This window comes from Orbicella faveolata, unplaced genomic scaffold (assembly GCF_042242905.1).
Source record: "Orbicella faveolata isolate gen_17 unplaced genomic scaffold, um_ofav_v1 contig_12, whole genome shotgun sequence".
In the NCBI taxonomy this organism is placed as follows: domain Eukaryota; kingdom Metazoa; phylum Cnidaria; class Anthozoa; order Scleractinia; family Merulinidae; genus Orbicella; species Orbicella faveolata.
The window spans coordinates 16,890,001-16,911,137 of record NW_028301539.1 but is presented as its reverse complement, the minus strand read 5'-3'; the positions used below and the strand labels follow the sequence as shown (position 1 = coordinate 16,911,137).

Below are 21,137 nucleotides of genomic sequence, written 5' to 3'. Positions count from 1 at the left end.
TAGTTTTAAAAGAGAGAATTGACGGATTGCACCGGCGTTGAAAACTTTCTCTTTTGGCCGCTTGATCAACGATGATGTTTTCGCTGTGGTAATATGACTGGAAAATATACAATATTATGGTACACACTGTCGAAGTTACGCTCGAGAAGGAAAGGTGGTACAAAAACATATACGCAATCAGGCCAATATGCTAACTTGGCTCCCGGGGAAGGAAATCAATTTCAATGCAGCGAGAAATTGAGGGATGTATTGATAAATTATGTTGTTCTGTTGGCTAGTTTGGAAATTAATTTATCGTAAGCGGCCTATTATTAAAAAGGAATAAACACAGAAGTTTTGCTTGAAAGACTGAAGTTCATTCTAAGGAAGTGAAAATAGTTGAAAATGGCTTACCAAAACGCATTTTGCTGCTGTTGTATATTTGGAATTGCGTATCTCCCACCCCACCCCTCGCCAAATGCGAGTCATTCTTTATTTCCCGTTTTTGTTATTAAATACTCTAAATAACATAAAATACTCGATTCCAGAAGCTTTTTAGCTTTTACTTTAATCGTGTGTAAATTAAGGTTATGTTTGTGTGAATGTCGCTGAATCGCGGGTGAGTTTCAATACGTTCGAACGAATGCTTTGTCGGTGTTTGTTTCTAAGTTTTCGTGTTGCGTAGTGACGATTCGACTCATCCATAAGTAATGACACTGAATGTCACGCAACCAAGTCACAAGGTCGGTCTCTCTTAAGTGTTGTTCGACAGCAAGTTAGGGTATACGTTTTTCCCTGGCTAATATCAGCCACAAAGACCCATAACAGTCACCACAGTACGTAATGCTAAGTCGACCACATTTACATAGCGTTTAGTAAATAAGATGGATCATTACCACTTGAAACGATTTTGAAAGTCGGAGACTACGGTTGCATCCGCTTACGCTTCATCCATTGATAGTGAGTACAAACAGGTAAGATATCATAAAATATTGTCAATGAAACGACACAGAGGAGCTTTCTTTCGTTGCGAATTTTAAAACTGTGAAATCTGCTGCGTTCCACAGGGTTAATTTGTTAATGTTTTCTCATGACGTCGCTTGATAAAGAAAACGTTAACATCGATGAGTATTGATTGCATCCCGCTCAGTTTGTTGTTGTGGAAATCTTTATGCGGATGTTATGCACTTCTGCACCTCTGTGGAAGTGCGATTTTAGATTATTTTCGTCAATTTTATCTGCTTTCCACCTTATAGCCTATTTTCCTGGTTTAAAATTCATCGGAATTCGTTGATTTTCATGGCTTCATGCATCATTTGCCATGTCAAATCAGTAGCTATAAGTTAATTGATATGATCGTCTCTTCAGTAATCGGTAACGTTCAGTGAGCGTTTACTTTCTCAAAGAAATTATATTTGAGCACAGAATTGTTTTAAACTTTTCATTGCAAGATATCATTGTTATTCTCTCAGTGTTAGATGCTGGCAAGGATACTACTGGACAGATCTATCCGAGAGATTGAATTGGCGAGGCGAGCGAGCCCGTTAAAATGGCGGACGTCAATCTCACAGAAAATCAGTATGTAAGATTCGCGAACGGAAAAGGTAAAAACTTTGTTCTACTGATCCAGACTTGATCTTGATAACAAGTAGTTTAAGATTAAACCAACCCATATCATTTTCATTAGTAATAAGGTAAAGAACCAGTGCACTTCTAACTTAGTTGATCTTGGTTCGATCAGGTTGAAATGATTGACTAACTGAAGGCATACTGATTATGCAACATCCACAAGGCTTACTGATGCGCTATTTAGCTTAAAGAATATATATATAACATATATGAATTTGTTTTTTACCGTGTTGGAACAATCAGGAATATATAATAACTTTGTTTGCTTGTCGTGATATTTATTCCCAGACAATTGCTTCTGTGGGTCTGAATATTGTAAACGACAGCTGAACATTGTTCCTTTGCGTTTGACAAACGGTCCTGGAAAACAGTTCTTTTTGTTCTTTTTGTCTCTCACTTGATGCCTTCACAGTGCTTTGCTACATACATGTTTCAGCGCGGAGGAAGCTAGTGACGTTAGTCACTCTGCTTTGTTTCATGATGTTCGTCTTTGTTGTTTCAGGGAGCCCGTCAGGCGCGTTCCGCAAAGGAACTTCGCCTGGGAGTAATACGGTCAGACCCCTCGAGAAAGATTGCACAGGCATGGAGCTGTCCGCGTCAGGCAAAAAACCTAAGGGACTGGACCAACATCATGTGTTGAAAATGTTATCACAGGGGAAGGGTACTAGCATTTTCGAAATTGCAAATCAAGGCCTGCAAGAAACAGGGATAGTAGACAAAGAAGTATTATTGGCTAAAGATAACGAAGGCTTTTCGTTACTGCACCATGCTGCACGATGTGATCAAGCTAAACTGGTGAGCTTTTTGTTGGATAACGGGGCAGATATCGACATGAAAGGAGAAAACGGTTGTACCGCCCTTTATGTTGCTGTCAGGTACGTAACATCACTTGTTTCTCGTTTTTTTTTTAATAATCACTTTTGGAAAACGTTATGTTACCGAGAAGAGGGAAGGAGGAAGGAGGAGGTGGTGTGGGATTAAAACTCGTGTGTTGTTTACACAGAATTTTCGGGACGACCTTAAACCTTCATCTCTGCACAGATCTGTACAGCACTGCTCAGTCGACGGTTGTTAGATTCCCCTTTCCCCTCCTTTGCCTTTTAATTAAAAAAAAAAAAAAACCTCGATGGTCTCTTCCACTGCGTTGCTTTTCTCGACGAGACATCCTCAGTTTTGTTAAAACTGGATAATAGTTCGACGGGTTAAAGGAACGTGGAAAACATTCAATCATTCCAGTTTTGTAGCCCAGGAAAAAGAGAAAAATGAATAACGCTGGAACATGTTCCCCCGAATAAGAAATTTGCACGATAGCGTCATTTGACTACAGTTACCCGTATCATTCATTTTTCTGTTTCTTATGCTTATTAGGACAATTGTTATTTAAACCACATTGGGGCTTCAAAATTTAAACAATAAAGGAAAACAAAGTGAATTCTGGTGATTGAAGTCTATTGACGATGTCGTGGAAATGTGCTATAGACTGATTCGGCTAACGTGTTTGTTAACGTGGGATGATTCACTTGGGAGGTTGCAATTGTTGTGTACAACCTCCCGTGCAATCAGTTGTGTGTGACAAATTGCACAATGGTAACCTCCGGCCCTAAATTAATAAGGTGAATAAGGCGACAATAATATCTCAATAACGTGGCAACAAGGATGTAAACACCGGCTTTAGCCCAATCGGTTTATTAGTTATTTACTCTTGCTCTGAATTAGCATAACACTGTCGCACCTCCTCATACATAGCGAACATATTCTTTGTAAGTTAGAGGAACTTGGGAAGAAAAACCTGTCAGCAGGTGTCAAGTTAGTTATTCACTTTCTTCAGGTGTATCCTGCTGCTAAACAGTGTAAGCACTCCGTCTGTCTCGTGAGAAAGTAACAAATGAATTGGTATGGATAACAGTTGCTTTTAGAAAACAGTGAGTCCTAAGAAAATAGCGCGCTGATTGGTTAAAAATCGTGTTTCAATAACTCGATAGAAACACAGAACTAGCACGAGCTGTTGACGTAATGAAGGCGCGAGCAAAGAGAACTTACATTTTGATAATCAAAGTTAACAAGTTGTTTTCCTTTTTTTTGTCGCGGTGTTTTCTAAAAGAAATAGAAAACATGTTCTCTGTACATGTTTTCTATTCGGTCAGTGTAAAATTCAGACTGCAGACTGCAGACTGCAGACCGGGGGTAAACTGCAGACTGAGGGTAAAATGCGGCAGACTGCAGACTGCAGACTGCAGACCAGGGGTAAAATGCAGACTGAGGGTAAAATTAAAATATTCTATTGCATCTTACCTTTGTTTACGTCTCGGCCATTTTGAATTTTGTTTACGCGATTAGATCTGGGACCGACCAACTCTTGCAGCGCAATTCCTTCATCCTGTTTTCATCGACAAAGGTTTAATAACGTTCAAACCACCGCGGGTCTTAGTTGCTTCAAATGGCCTTGGAATTGTTCGGAACGCGAGGCAAGCAAAACACGACAGCACAACAACAGGGCAAGCTAAACTTGTAGGCATCGAGCCTAGTTTGTGGAAGACATTCAATCTTTGTTTACGACTTACTATATCAAGAGGTTTGTGAATTGGTATTCGCTGAAAGGTGACAGTCGGCTATCCAAACACGAGAAATTATCACATTTCGGCGTTCTCAAATAATCGTTAGTATGACCATTTTGTTTGAAGAGATGCCAAAACTCGACGTGTACAAAATTCAATTTCTAAGTGAGGCCTTTGTGTGTCTCGTGAGTGCTGACGTGACATTTTACGAACGCTATTATTTTATCCTTATGACTCGTTTTTTATTATTAATATTTTATTCTACCCTCAGTCTGCATTTTACCCCTGGTCTGCAGTCTGCAGTCTGCATTTTACCCTCAGTCTGCATTTTACCCCCGGTCTGCAGTCTGCAGTCTGCGTTTTACACTGACCGGTTTTCTACTTCTTAAGTTAAGTACAATAGCGAATAAAGGAATGTACGCTCTGAATCTACAAAAAACAATAACAATACAATAACAAAAAAAAAAAAAACAAAAAGAAAAAAAAAAAAAACAAAAAAAAAACAGTAAAAGCGTTCGATATCATTAAACTCGTTGAGAATTAAGTAATATTATTGTCCTAATGGATTTTTCAACTGGATTGTCAAAACGCTACAGAAAATTTCTGATATTCCCAGCCAATTTTTGTTTTTCTGTATGTCCATCGCAACTCAATCCATGTCAATCACACCTAAGCGTGAACGGTCCAATAGCGGTGAGGTAACTATAATCCATGGACTTGGCTATAATGTACGTGTTTTACATATAAATTTTCATATAAATTTTACATCTATATATGTTAACGCTTTCCACTCCTATACTGAGTTTTCTTTTTATCCTAAACTAAATGTATTTAAATTAATTGAGTGGCATATAATTAGTTTAAATTACTATATCTTTTTCTTTCAACTTACCTTTCCTTGCGAGTCAGTGGAGAAATAAAGACAATGCAAAATTCAAGATACTTATTTAATACAAAATATAGAAAAGTAAATTAACCGTCGTCGCGAGTTTGTGTTGACGTTTTGAGCGTTAGCCCTTCGCTAGAGCAAATACTTTAATCCAACGAAGGGCTGCAGCTGAAGCTCGAAACGTTAGTTTTTCCAACTCGCTATGGCGTTCAATTTACCAATATCTGCAGCTTCGAATTCAGTTTAATAAATACTTGATGTGATCGATTTTCAATTCGTCTGCGCTAGCCAACTGGCAAACTCGGGGCCGTATTCCGTAGTGTTATCCTCAATTAAACTGAGATGTAGCTCCCTAAACGAAGTGAATTTTTTATCCTCTTTCTAGGCATAAAAGCACCGAGGCTGTAAAAGTCCTACTTCAGCGAGGTGCAGACCCTTCTATACCAGACGACGAAACCGAGACACCCCTTCTCTTTGTAGCACGACGGGGCTACAAGGATATCGCAGCCCTCCTGCTTGAGGATACCAGGACAGAAGTTAATTATGCAGACGCAAGAAATTTAACGCCATTTCATGCAGCCTGTTCTAGTGGCGACCGTTCACTGTGCGAACTGCTCCTGAAGCATGGTGCTGACTTAACTGCAAAGACAAAGAACCGGCTCACTGGACTGCATTTCGCTGCTTATAACGGTGACGATGACATTTGTGAACTGCTCGTTTCTGCAGGTATGTTTCAATGATATCTTTCAGTGAAGACCCCGGACCCGGAACTATTTTGGTCAGATTTATACCGACTTGAGGAAAAGAAAAAGACAGTTTTCAAGTTGGACCGTGGAATTTGGAGGGGTGTTCCAAAATCCAGGTCATGCACATCTACTGAATCGAAAAGTAGGACAATCTTGAACTGCGGTGAAAGGTCGTAAAACTCGCATTTCTGCCTGAATTACGTAACTAGTCTTATTTTACAGGCGTTTATATCACTTACGTAAGCAGAACCATTTTCTTTCTTTCACAGCCCACAAGCAATATCCCTCTTTGAAGAAGTTTTTAGATGAAAAAGATGTTGAAGATACCACTGCCCTACACATCAGCTGTAAAAAGGGATGTACTAAGTTCGCCGAATTATTACTGCGGCATGGAGTGGATTATGAGGCGGTGACAGGAGTGAACCTCAACTCCCCGCTCCATCTAACTGCTATGCATGGTCAAGAGGACATAACACGACTGCTGATTTCTAGTGGAGCGGCCATTGAAAGTAGGGATGCACTTTTGCAGACACCGTTGCACAGGTACGGTCACATGTATGTAAATAACGTTCCGACCATTGTGTTAGTTTTCGTTTTCCTCGCACGCTGATCACTATATGAAATTGCTAAAAAAAAACGCTCTGACGTGTTTAGAGGAGTGGAAACCTTTGACGTTCTTTTCTTTTGCAACTAATGTGGTCATCTGTTCGCTTTAGTTTCTCATTTGTTGACCACGAGGTCCATAATTAAGTTGGTACCAAAACCGCTGGTAACCAGTTTTAACATCTTTTCTTGTATGGTGGAATCAATGACTAGTCCTGCGTTGGTTTTAAACCGGGGCATTCCACTAAATTTTGTCTTACGATTTAACGAATTACTTTTCTAGGGCTGCGGCATTCAATTATGTAACAATAGCTCAAATCCTGTTGGAAAATGGAGCCTGCAAAGAAGCTAAAAATATGATGGACCTAACCCCATTTTTGGTTTCTGTCCTTCATGGTGGCATTGAAACTGCTGAGATGTTGCTGGATCAAGGAGCCAACATAATGGCAACCGATTCCACTGGTAACAGTTGTCTTCATTTAGCCGTTCAACACAGCCAAAAAGAGATGGTTCGAATGCTGCTGACTCACAGAGACAAAGGGAAGTTCATGGAGCTCAGGAATAATGAGTTGAAGACGGTGATGCATCTCGCCGCTACGCGCGACACCACAGAGGTGAATAAAGGGTCTCCTCTACTCGTAGTTGGGGAGGTGACCGGCGTAAGGATGGCCGATTGCCTAAGTGCCAGGTTGAAAACTAAGGAGACGCCTAAAGAATCTTTTAGCGCTGCTGCTTAGTTTGGAAAGTGTTAGCTGAATAGAGTAGGGTCAGGATTACAAGACCTTTTAGGACCACGGTTCAGGGTCAAAAATGTGCTTTTCCACATGCAAGTTGAAGTCAATATTTACACAGTACTATTATGGTTTTGGTTTGTCATCAGATTCTGAACATCCTTCTTGAGGACAGCTATTTGTTTGACCAACGGGACATTAACGAACGGATACCGCTTCACACTGCGGCCGAAAATGGATCATTGGAATGTGTCGATTCGCTGTTGAGATGCAAAACGCTTTTAACGTACGCAAACGACAGGGATAAGCAAGGAATGAGCCCGCTTCATCTCGCAGCTTCCAACAAACACGTGTGAGTTATCTATTTCTATAGTCCCGAACCCCGCAATAAGCTAAAATCCCTTGGTTATGATAGCCACCTTCCTTCTCACGTAAGGCCATTTTTCTATGTTATAATACGACTACCCAATTAACACGGCGAGATTTCAGAGTCATGTCTTGAAATTTGCAATAATAACCATAAATGTTAGTTTTCTCTGGAGAAATGATTGCGTGAAAAACAAGGAGACTGTATAAGAAAAAGAAAGCTGGCGTTCTAGTTTCTTACACATCTCACCTATTATATTGATTGTAGTTATAAAGAAGAGAGAATCTCTTAGACTTACAAGACTTACTGTTTTTACATTTTCAGGGAGACTTGTAAACTCCTGATGGGGAAAGGTAGTGACGTGGCATCACTCAATTCTCATCAGCGTACTCCGCTTCATTTAGCTGTCCAAGCTGGTTCACTGGAAACAGTCCGCCTTCTGTTGAGTCCTATGCTGCCAAATACACTGGAGATTAAAGACGCTGACGGAAACACTCCACTTCATGTTGCATGTTCGCTCAATCGTCTTGAAATACTAAGGTTCTTCTTGGACCAGGGAGCTGACGTTACTGCTTTAAACAATGAGAACATGACTTGTCTGGATGTCGCTATCGAGTGGGATTCAGTTGAGGTGGCGAAGACCCTCGTCAAACACAAGAGGTGTGTTAACGTAGGCACCGTTTCAATCTTCCCCCATATAACCCATCTAATTATAATTATTGTGTTCCAATTTTCTCTGACCTTTGTAGCATTTGCCCCCTTAGTAAACCGTATTTCTGAGGCTTCCATTCTACCGTTCGAGACGGTGATGTGACATAATAGCATTGCTCAATATGCCAGAGCACGTTTGTATTCAGCCAGTTTGCAGATCGGACGTGTAACATTTTCTTTGTTGTTGTGTGGAACAAAGGGAAGGGCAGACGTCTATACGCAGGCTAGCACTAGACTGTTGCAAAGCTGTGGACTTGTCTAGGTCTTGGGAAAAATATACTGTATATGTACTTGCTCTTCTGGTATCGTTAATTTTTGTCTTGTTTGCTTAGATGGAAGGAAGTGGTTTGCCTCAATTCTACAGATCAAATAACACCCATGGAAAAGCTGATAAGAAAGCTCCCTGAGGTGGCTGAAATCGTTTTGGATCAATGTATTAGCTACAACGACCTGCCAATCACTCATCCAGACTTTACGGTGACTTTCAATTTCCATCCTTTGGACCCGCCCGATGCTATAACCAGTAGTCGCTATTTTTTTGGTCCGGCTTGCATGGCGACCTACCGTCGAGAGAGTCTTTTAAATCACAGTGTGACGCAAATGCTATTGAGATGGAAATGGCTGGCTCTTGGAAAGTTCATTAACTACTTGAACTTCTTGTTTTTCTTCGTTTTTCTTCTATTGTTCTCTGTGTTCATTATTGAGGAAAGAGGCAAAGTAAACCTTTCGCACGGTGATGCTAGCGCCACATCAGACACATCAAAAGCGATGCCAGCGGTGATCTTTGCGTATTTGATTATAGGCCTTTCGAAAGAACTAGTTCAGATGTTATGGTTACAAGTAAATTACTTCAAAGATTACACAAACTATGTGGACTTCGGTATGTATGCGTGTACTTTCATCTACATCCTTCCTTACGTGATTAGAGACGACCTGTACGGTGACATTGAAGTACAGTGGACTGCGGGAACATTGGGTCTAATGCTGTGTTACGTAAACCTAATTCTCGCTCTACGTCGAGTGAGTTCGGTGGCCCTGTACGTGACCATGTACATCGAGGTGCTGCTAACGTTTATTAAAGTGATCCTCATCTTTACTACCGTGCTTATTGGCTATTCGTTAGTCTTCTATGTTCTACTGAAACAAGAGGTAAGAGAGAAAATTGTTTAGGCGTAGATCAAAGTAGTTGTTTATTGAGAGGAAGCTCTGTTATTTGCAATGAGAAAACAGTTCGACACAATACCGAAGGTTTAACTTCTCTGCAGCGACCGTCTTTGGCGGTTCACATATTCAACAAAGTTTAGTGGAAGGCGAGAAAGGGGGGAGGGGTTGGATGAGGGGCTGGATGAGGAAAGAGAATTCAAATACAAAATGCATCGGCCGTTGTGTTTAACTTCTTTTTGAAAAAGATTGGAGGTTGCCGATAGAAAGAGACGGCCGTTAGTGAAAGTTCTACAGTGATAAAAGTCAGCGAAAAGAAACTAGAACGTTTCGAAACCATTTTAGCTTCATTTACAATCAAGTAGAACATAACGGTTGCAAGATTGCATTTCGCTCGTTAGACATACGAATTGATCATGAAAGATTGACTGAAGAAAGAAAACTGTGACATTAAGTAACTGTATCACGGTAATAGAAGCGAAGATGGTCCCATAGTTCTTTCAAATCATTTATAGCCATTAACAATTCGACGTGAGAAATATTCCCTTCGCTAAGCATTTAAGGAAAGCCTTTTTCTTATCCTATGTAACTGAGATCAGGATATGAAGTTTTGTATATCGCAAAACAAAGTAAAAAATATAGTTCATGTAAATAAGGAGTAAAACTCCATACGTAATGGCAGTGTCGTTGTCGATGTTACGTTGTTTCTCGGTCTCATTTGTGGTTCTGATCTCTCCTTACGTTTCAGGATAACTTTTCATCCGTTTGGGTGTCGTTTGTGAAAGTATTTATGATGATGATTGGCGAAATGGATTACTCGGACATATTGTCTGATAAAGTTGTGAACAGTGCCAAGGTCCCAGGCACAGACATGCTCTATGTCCCATTGCCAGAGCTGTCGTACATCATGTTCATGATGTTTGCTCTGTCAGTCTCTATAGTCCTAATGAATCTCTTGGTGAGTTAATACAATTTACTGTTAGCAACACAACAGAAGTATGCCTTTTAAACCAACGCCTCGGCAATACGATGGCCTTTAGGTCTGAAGAAGGCAGAGTGGTCACGTGAAATGCAGCCACGTCACGTTTATGATCGGAGAAAAAATAGGGTCCATCTGACTTATTTGGATAGTTGAAAGAATCCACGGTTTTATAGTCACATGGCTCTTATCAATGGCGTGCACCTATTCGATTATCGAACTTACTTGAGAAACCACTTTTGTGAATGAAAAGTATGGCCGGGTTTATTTTAAAATATCCTTTTTTCGCTGTTAATTTAGTACCTCAGGTCTTAACCACCTCTTAAACTCGCGTGCTAGGTTAAACACTGCGTGACTGATTAAAAATTCGTTTATGAAAGGTCAATGATCACACACTTTCAATTGAAAAGAAAATATTTCATTTCATAATCAGTTTTGAAAAAATGAAACTGAGAGCAAAAGAACAAGAAGCAAACAAACAGTCAAACAAACAAACAAATAAACAAACAAACAAAAAAACAAACAGAAAACAAACAAACGAAAGGAGAATAAAACATCAACTAAGTAAGATCTGTCAAACTCGAACACTTGGTTGTTTTTGTATTGCAGGTTGGCCTTGCAGTTGGAGACATTGATTCAATCCAAAAGACTGCAAGTTTGCGAACTCTTATTGACCAAGCCTTCTTAGTGGATAACATACAGAAGAAATATCCGAAAACGTTGTTGCGCCTAGGTTATAAAGAGTCCATGGAGATATCACCGAACCAGAATACTTTTATCAAGAGGTGGGTGTATCATTCTATAACGTTTCCTCAAAATACTGGGATATCTTATCTTACCAATTATGTTTTGCTGTACATTTTTTTAAATAATGGCTTACCAATTCTTTTCTCAAAAGACCAAGCAATATTTACAACTTTTTAAAAATAATTTCTTTTAACCAGTGGAGATTTTCTTTAACGATGAAAAAAAAAAAGGGATTTTCTTTTACTGCTTCCCAATAGATAATAACATGAAAGGGAACTGTTTTCATGGGCAGCTTTTGAAAACTTTACTTTCAGTGGACCTTTTCGGCAATACGGTGGCCATTTTGAATTCGATCTATTGTTTTAAATAGCCATTATGGGATGCTTAGGGGGCCAATGTGTATCAGATTAAGTGTCTAGAGTAAATAAAGCATTGTGGTTGTTGTTGTTGCAAATACATACTAATTTGCTTCCTGAGCATCCCATAATAGCTATTTGAAACAATAGAATTCAAAATGGCTGCCTATCGGCGAAAAGGTCCATTATCCAGTTAAATAAAACGTCTTTGTACTTTTTCAAGTATAACTTTTTCCAACCGTGTACATCCTGGAAACTAACGCGATATTGAATGTAGCGAGATAGAGCTATTGGCGTAGAAAAAACTCGCGACCCTTCTTCTGTCCAATCAGAAGCCATACCAAAACAAATCGTTACTCGCTTGCACACGTTTTCCCGCGAAACTTAGCGGCTAGATGTTGTTGTTTCGAGTTATGATTGGCTCATTAGGCTGACTGCGATCTTTGAGATTGGCAAGAGTGATAACCTTCGTTTTTGTTTAGCGGAATTCAATTTAGAATCGCTCTAAAGCATTGTAGTCTCATTTGTTCTTTGTTTTTTTCAGGTTAGCCTTTGCTGGTGTTGGTCTCTCAGATGACGAGTTCTTGGACCTCATTCGCAAGAAAGATTCTGATCAGAACAATGATGAAGACGATCTGGACAACTACGATCAACAACGAATCGAAAGGCAGGAGGAAAGAATCAAGACCCTGCAAGCTACTGTAGATGCTCAGACCGAACTGCTGAAAGCTATAGCCGATAAACTACAAATTAAAAAATAAGTAAATAATGAGGAGAACATCATTATCGTCTGGTTTATTTATTTATATATATATTTATTTATTTATTCATTCACTTATTTCTTCATTTATTTACTTATTTTTTTTTCGGTTCAGGTGTCGTTCTCTTACCTTTTCTATCCTCTTAATGAGGAGAGCCTTTTGGGACTGACCTGGCTCTACAAAAAAACAGGCATTGTTACTAGGCATACCAGCACGAGTGCCTACTTTCTAGCTCAATTTGTTTGTTTATTTACAGTGTCGTCAATTAGAATAGCAGTGCTTAACATGAACGACTGAACTGATTAATTTATTTACTTCTGCCTTCTCTATTTGTTTTTCTGGAAAGAAAATTTTAAAAATGCAAAGGGTTTTGAAGGGGTGTATACCTGTAGTCGGGGAAGCAAGAATTAGTTGATTCAGGTTTGCAAGACCGCGGCTGAGTCTTCAATTTTGTCTCGAAGTTTGTAGTAAGGATACAACTGTTCGCGCCGTAATGGCCAAAACGCTTTTTGCAGTTCTTTCAAGTGTTTGAATATTCTTTAATTGATTAATCGAGTAATAAGAAACGGGACCTTTATCGGTGTTTCAACGACAAGTTGCCCGCAAAAACGGCTCGTGTTTTTTTGATATAGTTTCCTTTGCGCTCTTTATGTACGCTTCTGATGTGTTACTTTCGTGTTTTTGAAACATTACTTTGGCGCTTCATTTGGGTGACAAACAAAATCGCCTAAAATCGTGTTAACAAAAACTTACATATAGCATCGTTAATTTATACGAGTTTCTTCAGCTGTGTAAACCTTCTATGCGGATAACAAATTCATTTGCATGAAAATTTCTTCGAGTTTAAGGTAGACTGGCAAAATAATTAAAGTTATAATCGCTATGAAAATTATTGAACCTCTATAATAAAGAACCCGTTTAGCTGATTAGTGGGGAAGTGTGGAGGCTGTCGAGGTCCAGAGGTACATGTACTGATAATAAATCTGCGTAAATCCGGCCAAACCCTCTGTAAAGCTTTGTGACTTGTATTCCTCAAAATGGCCGCTGTACAGCTTACATATGGGTGCATGATTTTAGTATGTTTGTAAAATTCTCTGAAGAAGTCTAGGACAGTTAAACGAACTACAATAAACAAATTTTGTGGCTTCAGTTCCGCGAGTGCTGCTCACTGCGACATAACCTTTAAAAAAATGTTTTAAAATGTTTTCTTTTTCTCGTACTTTGGTAATTTGAATAAAACACTAAATTATATGCGCGTTTTACACAGCTGTCGAGATATCGACACCTCAAATCTCCTGGAGCAAAATCACAGGCGCTTTAGTTGCCATTATCTTATTAGTGACCGCGCATTTTTCCCAATGACAGCAGCGAGTTTAAGTGACTGCGACGGCGACGCCGAGGACAACGTCGATTAAAAAAAATGAGTTTAAATTTTACCTACGAATCTCGGTCATTTAGTTTGTTTATCTTTGTCAAAAATATCTCTAAACTGAATATGGAACACAGCGTAAAACTCGAAAAATAAAATTTAACAATTATCCGTCGTGGTTCACGTTCTCCACACAACGTAGAATTTAGTCATTTCACGTTACTAGGGAGTTTACGAAACCACGTCTTGCAGAGGACGGCAAAGAAATGTAGCAAGAATTGTAACGCACGTGCACAGCCATTGTTCTGCTCATTAATTCTTTTGTTCAGTGACGTTCCCGTCGCCGTTGCCGTCGTGGTTTCGTAAACTCCCTACTGTTTTACAGAAGACGACACAGAAATGTACCAAGAATTATAACGCACGTGCACAGCCATTGAATTGCACATGAAACCTCTTGTTTAGCGACGTTCCCGTTGCCGTTTACTTTGTGGTTTTAATCTCCCCAATAAAACTACTGAGCATTGTAATATCATTCTCAGTTCAGACCAATGTGGAGAGATGAGTCAATATTAAATAATAACATCTCGGGTGCCTTTCTCTCATACTTTTTATAATATGGTGTATTAATTCAGTATTTATTTTCATGATTAGGGCATGCCGTTTTTTGGAAAAATGCGACTTTAAGGACTCTCAATGATTTTACAGCTGGTTGGAGCTGAAATCCTCATCTCATGAAAATAAGTGGCGAAGGCTAATTTCAATTTTCATTGCTTCACCTGTTTATTTGGTGACATAAGCGAAAAATTATCATAAGCTCTATACCAATACTTCAAAAATGCAGTTCTTGACTTTCTTGGATTTCCAGAAATTTTTATCAGATGCAATAACCTCATTACTGTAATAATCTGGCTGTAATCTGGCTGAATTATTATTAATAAAAGAGAAAAGGACAGTCAAGAGTGACGTTTTTAATCATGCTTGTCTCAGCCAATATCAGAGTAATTAATAGTTACACGATTAATTCCTGACTTCACCGAATTAGCATCATCTGACGGTAATTTAAATTAGAATGTTCTGTGTCACGCTAATCAGCAAATGCCGAACGAATATTACATATCACCCACGACATGATCACGTAGTTGAAATCGTCGCCATGAGCAGTCAAAAGTCGACGTATCGTTCTATTGGCGCCAGCAATGGATCAGGTTTGACGGTTTTCTTTCGCTTAGTTATTAGTTTCGATTACGACTATTACGTTTTAGGTTCAGTTTATGGTAAATAGAACACAGATAGGACTATCCTTCAGTGCTTTAGGTTGTTTAAAGCTAGTTGTTGTTGTATTAGACACTGCGTTTTCGACGTTTGTTTTTAAGCTGATAAACTAAAAGGACTTATTGTTCAACGAGAGTCGGCTTTGTAGAGGATAGTGTGGATTCACGAGATGAACGTAGCGTACTTGAGGTTAAAACATGATATCGGTGATTTGGACTTAAAATTTTATTTAATTAGCCCAACTCTAAATCAAGGTTAAGGATAACAAGGCGTATTGTGGCAGGTGTAGACCTTCTGAAAACTAATGACATTGGTTGAGAGAATTGGCAAGAACACCTACAGGCAGACAGAATGACGAATATAAAAACCACCGTGACCGATTTATCGACAGTTTTCTTTGCATCAACGGTTCTTTGTAAGCTTGTTGTGAGCTTAAATATGAATAAAAAGCACATCATATAGTTTATCAAACCCCTTATTTAATTGAAATGGTTTTGCCATGACCGTGGTTTAAACAACTGAGAGTTTTGAAGTGGCATGAGTAACAATTCTATAGCAAGAACTCGGTTAGGAAAATTGCGTGAATAAAATATAAATGTAGAACGACCATGACGTTGGTGTTTTTGATCATTAATTATAGTTAAGCTTTTGTTTATGAAATTTTATTAAGGTCTTTTGTAAGTAAATGGTTTTATTGGGTGTACAGGCGTGGAATTTCTTAAAATTCATTTTTGGTAATTTGAAAGTCGAACTGAAATGTAGCAATCTCCGGTTGCTTCAGTTTGATATTGATAGCTTTACCATGATGACCTAATCGCTGTCCTAATCGGAAATGTGATGTCGGGTCACAGACAGAGAAAGTTTACATTGTCCAATGTTTTAATAGTTTACGGACAGATCGGAAAAGGAAATCCTTTTACCCTTGCATTTCGTGAAATGTTTTCGTAGAGTATCGTGTCAGCATATCTAATAGAGGGGAATGGTCATGAAACCCGATAAAGTTCTTTGTTGTGTGTTTTTGTTCGCTTTTTTGGCCTTGACCGTGTACAAAACACAATACTTGTTTACTCCGTGCTGAGGAACTAACCAATAGAAACGTGTTGGTTTAAGTAATTCATGCATAGTGTATGAACGCAAAACGAAAGATCGTGCACGGTCATGGACGTTCCAACATAAATCTTGCCATCTTTGTTTGTTCCTTTGATGTTTGCCGGACTTTATAACCAGTCCCCTCTATCAACTATGGTGTCAGTGGGTGAGGTGTTTTTTAAGACATGAACATTTTGCGTTGTTATATAGCTGGCGTTTTTCCCACTACAGCGCGCCCATTCATTGGCTAGTTCATGGTCACATAACATCTAACAATGAAACTGTTTCTCACCAAGTGCCAAGAGCGGGCAAGTTGCGAAAACTATGACGTCAAACGGGAAACAAGTCACCGTTACCCGCGAAATGTTGACCGCTGTTGCACGTCATTTGTCAATAAAGTGATTATGAGTTTTTCACTGGTTTGACCCAGTTGTTTTGCTATACAACAAATTACTTAATTAATGACTGGTCCCTTGGGGAACAGTGAATTTTGTTTCCCTCGAATCTCAATGTTTCCCCCGACTTCGTCTCGGAAATCATTGAGATTCTCGGGAAACAAAATCCACTGTTCCCCAAGGGACCAGTCATTAAGTGTTAATTGTCGACGAAAATATTATGCGTAAAATGAGTTTACAAAATACAACATGTACAGCAGGCTATTATTAGTTGCGGCGCGTTGTTTTGGCTTACGACACTGAAAAGAGAAATTTCGCAATTTTGAGAAATGCGTGTAAACGTTTTGGGCAAAACTGTTCAAGTTTTCTGGTTAACTGTAAAGTAGAGTCAGGTAGTATGTAATGGACCATGTTTTCTAGTTTACAGTTCGTACGTTTTTAAATATAATAAAAACAAAGTTATAACAATAATAAAAATAATAGTAATAAAATAAGAGTATAATAATAATTCTTTATTGAGCTCATTCAAATTCTTCAATAAAACTTTACGTGATGATTATTTAAGGTACAAAACTATTTACAATAAGTATTTTCGGTTTGTGCCATCATCATCATCATCATCATCATCATCATCATCATCATTATCATAATAATAAATGAGCTGTTTAAGACAAAAGTCTTGTCCTCAGGTCTCTGTTACCCAAGATCAATGACGTTTAAGAACATCCATGATCAGTATAACAATTTTTTTAATTGACGTGTCATTATAACTGATTTATTTCTTCAGATAGCCCAGGCTTGGCGTCTAGAGGCATAGTGAGTAGTACCTTATCTCTGTCCAAAGTTGAACCACTGATCAATAGTGAATATCTAGAACTCATCACCAATCCGGGAAGCGCCAAAGGATCACGAAATGTCAGTCCAGCGCCTCTACCGGGAAAGGAAATTCAAGCATTCAAGCCCATCGAAAATGGTTTGAGGAAATTTTCTAACGAAAGCTTTATAGGTATGGAAAAGATGAACGATATAGACGGTGAAGGGTTGTCTGCCCTTCATCGAGCTGTCCGTGCTGGTGATGTCGCTACAGTGGTTGCTCTGCTGGATAACGGTGCGGACATCAATCTTTTAGGCAAGAGTGGATTAACACCGCTTCATGCTGCTGTTAGGTATGTGCACTTGTCTCAATCAATACTAGCAAAGAATAGCAAAAATTTCACCCCTACGTCACAACGATAAACTATCCTTAACATTCCCTTTTATGTTTAAGCTAGCCTTTAATTAATTTATTGAACGACGCTTACTGAGTTGGCCCTGTTCACAATCTTAGGTTTGATAAAAAAAAGTATTTAGTTTACAATAACTTCACTTTCTCCATAATCCCCCTCCCCCGAGGTGGCGGGGGGGGGGGGGTGGTGGTGGTGGTAAGGGGGGTCATAGGCAGGGGTTATAACGAAGAACAAGTATAAATCTATGTTCGATGTATTGGTAGTTCTCTCCTGTTGTTGCATCTTCTATTTAGCATTTAATTTTACGTATGCCGTGGTCCGTGTTTTTTTCCATGTCACCCAAAGAACAGCCAGAGACACGCTGTCAGCTTCATGGCCTCGAGGAAGGGTCACTTCCCACATCTTAACCCGAACGCATTGGCAACAAGAACAAAATATAGTACTACATGTATTCTCGATAATGGTCGATATGTTTTATAGGTTCGAAAGAGCCGAGATTGTTAAACGTCTGCTTGAGAGAGGAGCAGATCCACTTATAGAAGGGGAGAACCATTTAACACCACTTCACTCAGCGGCACGAAGAGGCTTTACGGAGATATGCAGGCTTCTCTTTAGAGATCCCAGGTTAATGCCAACGGCAGTAAAGGACGAAAGGGCTTCGCCATTTCATTTGGCCTGTTTGAGTGGAAATCGAGAAACATGCGAGTTGTTTTTAGCAAATGGTGCGGACGTGGTAACGAAGTCAGGGCAGCATACTCCACTCCACTTTGCAGCCTGGCAGGGGAACGAGAACATTTGCAAGTTTCTTATTGAAACAGGTAATAGTTTGTTTTCTTAGGGTTTAGTTTATGATGTTTGGACATGTGTCTTGCTATGCTTTCGTCTCAGTTCTGTTTTTGACTCGTTGAGTCAGCATAAAGATGTCTTTGGAATTTAAATGTAATACAGAAGATCAAGAATTTCGCGTATCTCTGGATCTGTTCAGTGACATAATCATAATTTGTATGCCTAACGTAAAAAGAAAGCGTTCAGCATCAAATATAAATATTGGTGACTGGCTGTTGTGGCTCACGTTCCCCAGGAAAAGCAGACTTTGGTCTTTTTCATTGCTTTTTTTTGCGGAGGACGGCTAAGAAATCCAGTACCAATCCATGGCCATCTGCATAGCCATTGGTCCTACTCATTAGTGACCTTTTGTTTGGTGACGTTCTGACAACGTTACTGTCCTGTTCGTGGTTTATGTTAACTCTCTATAAATGAAAGAAGGAGGAATTTGGCTCTTTTATCCACAGCTTTCTTTGGCCATTCCCGTTCGAAATAAGCCATTTTACTGATGCAAATATTTCCTAGTTCCATTCCCTTGTGGGGGCAAGAAGTGATCACTCGGCCAATTCATTTAAATCATCGATTTATTAAATAGATTAAATTTTGCTCCCACAAGGGACTGGAGCTATCAGTAGCAAAATGGTGTATTAATTGACAATTAAATTGGCCAAACTTTAGTCACGCAATAAACTGATACTGAACCATTTCTTTCAAGCTTCAAAAGGGCAATTTTCTGTGGCCGAATTTGTCAATGAAAAAGACAACGAAGGTAAGACAGCCCTTCACTACGCCTGCTTTAGAGGTCACACAGGAGTGGTGGACGTGCTTTTACGTCACGAAGCGGACCGGGATGTAGTCGACTTGCTGGGTTGTTCGTCGCCTCTTCATTTAGCAGCTAAATATGGTAATGAGACGTCGGTCCAGCTTCTGATCTTGTATGAAGCTGTCATTGATTTAAGGGATGGGAGCCTAAGAACTCCATTGCACAGGTAGAATCATAAATCACTGCTGTTTCATTACTTTCATGTTTTGCTTCAGATCAGTTTTAATTGATGACTCAGCAGAGAGTGGAGTATGAAACAGTCAGAAATTATGGCTGTGACTCTGAAATAATCGTGACCCATTGTAATAAACCAATTGAAACTTAATTTCAACAATGATAACCATCGTCGGACTCGTCTTATTTTTGTTTTATTCAAACATTTCGGTACTGGAAAATAGTTACGACCTTGATATATAACTCATCATAATTACTAAAATTCTTTGAGCCAGGTTTTTGGGTCCAAATAATAATATTGTTGATTTGTTTTAATATCAAGAAAGGGTGTGTTAGTGGTTTAAATGAAACACTTTGGTTACATACGTTTTGCATAACGATTATATCTAAGTTGAGCCTTCATATCCAAACAAGGTGTTTTTTGCTGAATTTGATTCGAGAAATATACTTTCCTCAGTGCTGCAGCGTTCAATCACAATCGAATAGTCGAGCTTCTTTTGGAGAATGGAGCTGATCCGGAAGCCAAGGACATGTTGGCTATGACGCCATTCCTGATGGCAGTGACTCTGGGAGGAAGCCAAAGTGCGAAGATTTTATTGGACCACGGAGCTGATATAACAGCAACAGACTCTTCATTGAATAGTTGTCTTCATTTGGCTATTAAGTACAAGAGGGCAGAAATGGTGAAAATGCTCCTGGAAAGAGACACAGATCAAATGTTAATACTATCAAAGGATAAAGACCTAAGGAGCGTGTTTCACTTGGCAGCTGGACTGGAAAATTCAGAGGTATAAATTTAGTTATATTTTTTCTTTGTCAGGCTGCACCGTGTGGTATTAATATATACCCTGATTGTATTCGATCTCACAATGCGTTTATGAGAAACGAATAAAGCATTTTCAATCGATATGAATTTGTAGCATCCCATGATATATTTGACAGCCTGCAAGTATACATGAAACAAAAACGTGCAAGGAAAGGTTTATAACGCTAAATGAACCTTTTCATAACAAACCCCTACATTTAAAGGTCTACCGTTGCACTGAATGTACTTTGATAACAAATAATTATTTGGTTGCTTTAAATTGCAGATTCACAGTATTCTCTTAGGGAATTAAGGGAGAAATCTAGCCAAATGGATTGAAATTGTCTTTCCAAATTATCCTCTTAGTGTAAGGTTTGGATTGCATAGCTAGACGTCGTATTATTAAGTAATTAATCACAACCACTTCAAAGTTAGTGAAAACCACCTTGCTACTCGAGCGTTAATTTTTAACTCTCATCTCTGTGATGAAACTTAAATACTGAATTTATTGCTGTTCCCTTTCATTTAGATATTGGAAATTCTAATACAGTGGAGAAAACAGCACGATGTCAAAATTGATCGTGATGTTAACGAGAAGACACCTCTTCATATCGCAGCCGAAAATGGCGCACTAGAGTGCGTGGAGCTTCTTTCTAGTTGCAAAGACATGTTGAATGACAGAGATGAACTTGGACTCACAGCTCTTCATTTGGCTGCCAGCAACAAACACACGTGGGTAACTTTATGAATATCCCAAACATTTTAACCAACAGGTCTTTTTAAACATGTACAAACTATAAAACGCCATTAACTGGCTTGTAAAATCCTTTGCTGTATAGGGCTAGCATGACAGCGCGCGCATTTATTGGCTGGTTCGATGTCACATGACAACTGACAATGGTATTGTTTCCCGCCGAAAGTCTCTGAGCGGGTAACATTGCAAAA

The 21,137-nt window shown here is 39.1% G+C and overlaps 2 protein-coding genes across 2 annotated transcripts in view; both read left to right on the top strand.

Moving 5' to 3' along the window:
• Nucleotides 1–548: 548 nt before the first annotated feature.
• Nucleotides 549–13,363, top strand: LOC110063358 (transient receptor potential cation channel subfamily A member 1-like). The gene is made up of 12 exons (XM_020770335.2): nt 549–953; nt 1,452–1,583; nt 2,111–2,483; nt 5,438–5,778; nt 6,068–6,341; nt 6,685–7,015; nt 7,282–7,484; nt 7,824–8,159; nt 8,543–9,359; nt 10,120–10,329; nt 10,960–11,135; nt 11,998–13,363. Exons 2-12 carry the CDS (start codon nt 1,529–1,531, stop codon nt 12,212–12,214), a joined length of 3,333 nt encoding a protein of 1,110 aa, XP_020625994.2. The 5' UTR covers nt 549–953; nt 1,452–1,528; the 3' UTR covers nt 12,215–13,363.
• Nucleotides 13,364–14,653: 1,290 nt separating this feature from the next.
• The window catches only part of LOC110063337 (uncharacterized), a 13,338-nt gene continuing 6,854 nt past the window's right edge, over nt 14,654–21,137 (top strand). Inside the window, exons 1-6 of the mRNA XM_020770315.2 lie at nt 14,654–14,788; nt 17,127–17,505; nt 18,046–18,383; nt 19,106–19,379; nt 19,845–20,175; nt 20,722–20,924. Coding sequence (XP_020625974.2) covers nt 14,737–14,788; nt 17,127–17,505; nt 18,046–18,383; nt 19,106–19,379; nt 19,845–20,175; nt 20,722–20,924 — 1,577 coding nt within the window. The 5' untranslated portion in view covers nt 14,654–14,736. The remainder of the gene's footprint in view (nt 14,789–17,126; nt 17,506–18,045; nt 18,384–19,105; nt 19,380–19,844; nt 20,176–20,721; nt 20,925–21,137) is intronic.

Excerpts from the sequence above, each read along its gene's own strand:
- LOC110063358 (XM_020770335.2), top strand. The coding sequence starts at position 1,529 with ATGGCGGACGTCAATCTCACAGAAAATCAGTATGTAAGATTCGCGAAC. Across the intron at positions 6,342-6,684 it reads TTGCAGACACCGTTGCACAG|GGCTGCGGCATTCAATTATG; the intron begins GTACGGTCACAT and ends TTACTTTTCTAG. Across the intron at positions 8,160-8,542 it reads ACCCTCGTCAAACACAAGAG|ATGGAAGGAAGTGGTTTGCC; the intron begins GTGTGTTAACGT and ends TTGTTTGCTTAG.